The 2,500-nt window shown below is 47.9% G+C and overlaps 1 protein-coding gene across 1 annotated transcript; it reads left to right on the top strand.

Annotated features, from left to right (window-relative positions):
- The first annotated feature begins 311 nt into the window (after window positions 1–311).
- Window positions 312–1,481, top strand: LOC147469364 (uncharacterized). Its single transcript, XM_086549687.1, has one exon. It carries the CDS (start codon window positions 312–314, stop codon window positions 1,479–1,481), a length of 1,170 nt encoding a protein of 389 aa, XP_086405813.1.
- Window positions 1,482–2,500: the final 1,019 nt, after the last annotated feature.

Raw genomic sequence — 2,500 nt, 5'->3', positions numbered from 1 at the left:
ACCTAATCCGAGCTCATGGCCCCCCACAAGGATACTACCCCAACGCCAGCAAGTCAGTGTTAGTTGTAAAGCCTGAATATCTCGCCAAAGCCAGAGAAGCGTTTTGCGAGACTGATATAAAGGTAAAGGCTGGCGGCGAGAAACACCTAGGAGCGGCCCTTGGCACAACAGCAGCCAGGGAGGAATACGTCAAGAAAAAAGTAGAGGAATGGGTAAGAGAGTTGAAGACGCTGGCACAGGTTGCATCAACGGAACCACACTCTGCATACACAGCATTCACCTTCGGCATCAAACAGAGATGGAATTTCATAATGCGAACCATACCAAACGTTGAACCCTTACTCGCTCCACTTGAAGAGACAATCGAGAAGGTCTTGATACCAGCACTATCGGGTGGGCGAAATCCCACAGCCGTAGAGAGGACCATTCTCGAACTACCACCAAGGCTCGGGGGACTCGGCTTAATAAACCCTTGCAAGACTGCAAACATTGAATATCAAAACTCCGTTAGGCTTTCAGCCAGCCTAATAGAAGCCATTACAGCACAACAGACACACACACAGCCAGACGCAAGACAGCAACAAATCACCAGAAAGGAGATCACTAGTGAGCGGGAGACGAAGCAAAGGACCCAGCTACAGGATACACTTTCGCAGATCTCTGAGGACATGAAGAGGAGAATCGAGATGGCACGAGAAGTCGGCGCCTCAAATTGGCTAACCAGCCTCCCCATCAAAGCAAAAGGCTTTAGCTTAAACCAACAGGAGTTTGTTGATGCTTTAGCCCTACGATATGGGTGGCCAATTGAGGACCTTCACCAACAGTGCACGTGCGGTTCGCCCTTCGACCCCAACCACGCCATGACATGCAAGACGGGAGGCTTCGTCTGCATGCGCCACGACGAGGTGAGAGACGTGACTGCGGAGATGCTGAGCGAGGTGTCCCGTGACATCAGGGTGGAGCCTCCCCTCATCCCCACAGGTGGCCGCAACTTCTCACTCCAGTCCACCAACTCTGCCGATGACGCTCGCTTGGACATCAGTGCCAGCGGATTCTGGGCACGGGGGCAGCGGGCCTTCTTCGATATTCGTATCTTCAACCCCATGGCCACGAGCAACCGTGCCCAAGACCTGAGATCCGCTCACACAAAACACGAAAATGTTAAGATGAGGGAGTACGGGGAGCGAGTGCGAGAGGTAGAGCAAGGCACCTTCACGCCCCTTGTTTTCACGACTTCCGGAGGGATGGCACCGAGGGCGGTTACTTTTTATTCATGCCTGGCTCAGCAATTATCAGAAAAGAGACAACAGCAAAAGAGCTGCGTCGTGGCATGGATAAGATGTCGGCTGGCCTTCTCATTACTAAGATCGTCACTACTCTGTTTAAGGGGAACCCGAAAGAGACCTGTAAAATGTACTAGCCTTAAGGACATAGATATAGAGCAAACGGTTGTAAATAGTAGATTAGAGATAACTATGTAAGTGTATTGTATTTTATATAAATAAAGAATGTATTTCTAATAGTATGTCGGATGTCGACCACAGCCATTGGCGAGGCCGGGGCCAATGGACTGTATTGTGAATTGGTTCTTACATACATTTCACAACACAGAGAATAGGAGGTCGCTATAATAAAAAAAAAAAAAAAAAGAGAGAGAGAGAGAGAGAGAGAGAGAGAGAGAGAGAGAGAGAGAGAGAGAGAGAGAGAGAGAGAGAGAGAGAGAGAGAGGGAGAGAGAGAGAGAGAGAGAGAGAGAAGAGAGAGAGAGAGAGAAGGAGAGAGAGAGAGAGAGAAGGAGAGAGAGAGAGAGAGAGAAAGAAGAGAGAGAGAAAGAAGAGAGAGAGAGAGAGAAGAGAGAGAGAGAGAGAGAGAGAGAGAGAGAGAGAGAGAGAGAGAAAGAAGAGAGAGAGAAAGAAGAGAGAAAGAAAGAAGAGAGAGAGAAAGAAGAGAGAGAGAGAAGAGAGAAGAGAGAGAGAAGAGAGAAGAGAGAGAGAGAGAGAGAGAGAGAGAGGAGGGAGAGAAGACATAAATAAATAGATACATAGATAGAAAGATAGACAGACAGATAGATAGATAGAGAGAGATAAAGAGAGAGAGAGAGAGAGAGAGAGAGAGAGAGAGAGAGAGAGAGAGAGAGAGAGAGAGAGAGAGAGAGAGAGAGAGAGAGAGAGAGAGAGAGAGAGAGATGTAAACATCGCAGCACGTGGCAATCGCACATTCTTTCCGTCCGTCAGAGTATGAGTATGAATACGTGATGGGTAGAACCCGCAGCGGCCATGGTCATATCATGTCGACTTTATTTTGCTTATTATAACCCTCACATATAGGGGACAAAAAGGCTTGGCTTTGTGACAACGACCTGAACATATCCCAAAGCAGCTAAGAAAAAGGTTGCACTAACACTAAGGTTCCGGCAGAGATATAAGAATTACAGCGCAGCACAGAGTGAATATTTGGATCCTTTCTCTACTGCTTTCTCTATTACAGTGAAAAGACAGGTG

The sequence above is a fragment of the Penaeus japonicus genome, unplaced genomic scaffold (genome assembly GCF_977035675.1).
Source record: "Penaeus japonicus unplaced genomic scaffold, GWHDUDI00000001_assembly GWHDUDI00000022, whole genome shotgun sequence".
Lineage (NCBI taxonomy): Eukaryota > Metazoa > Arthropoda > Malacostraca > Decapoda > Penaeidae > Penaeus > Penaeus japonicus.
Note: the sequence above shows the minus strand (reverse complement) of the source record. Positions and strands in the feature narration are given on the sequence as shown.

Coding starts and splice junctions, on each gene's coding strand:
- LOC147469364 (XM_086549687.1), top strand. CDS start 312: ATGCGAACCATACCAAACGTTGAACCCTTACTCGCTCCACTTGAAGAG.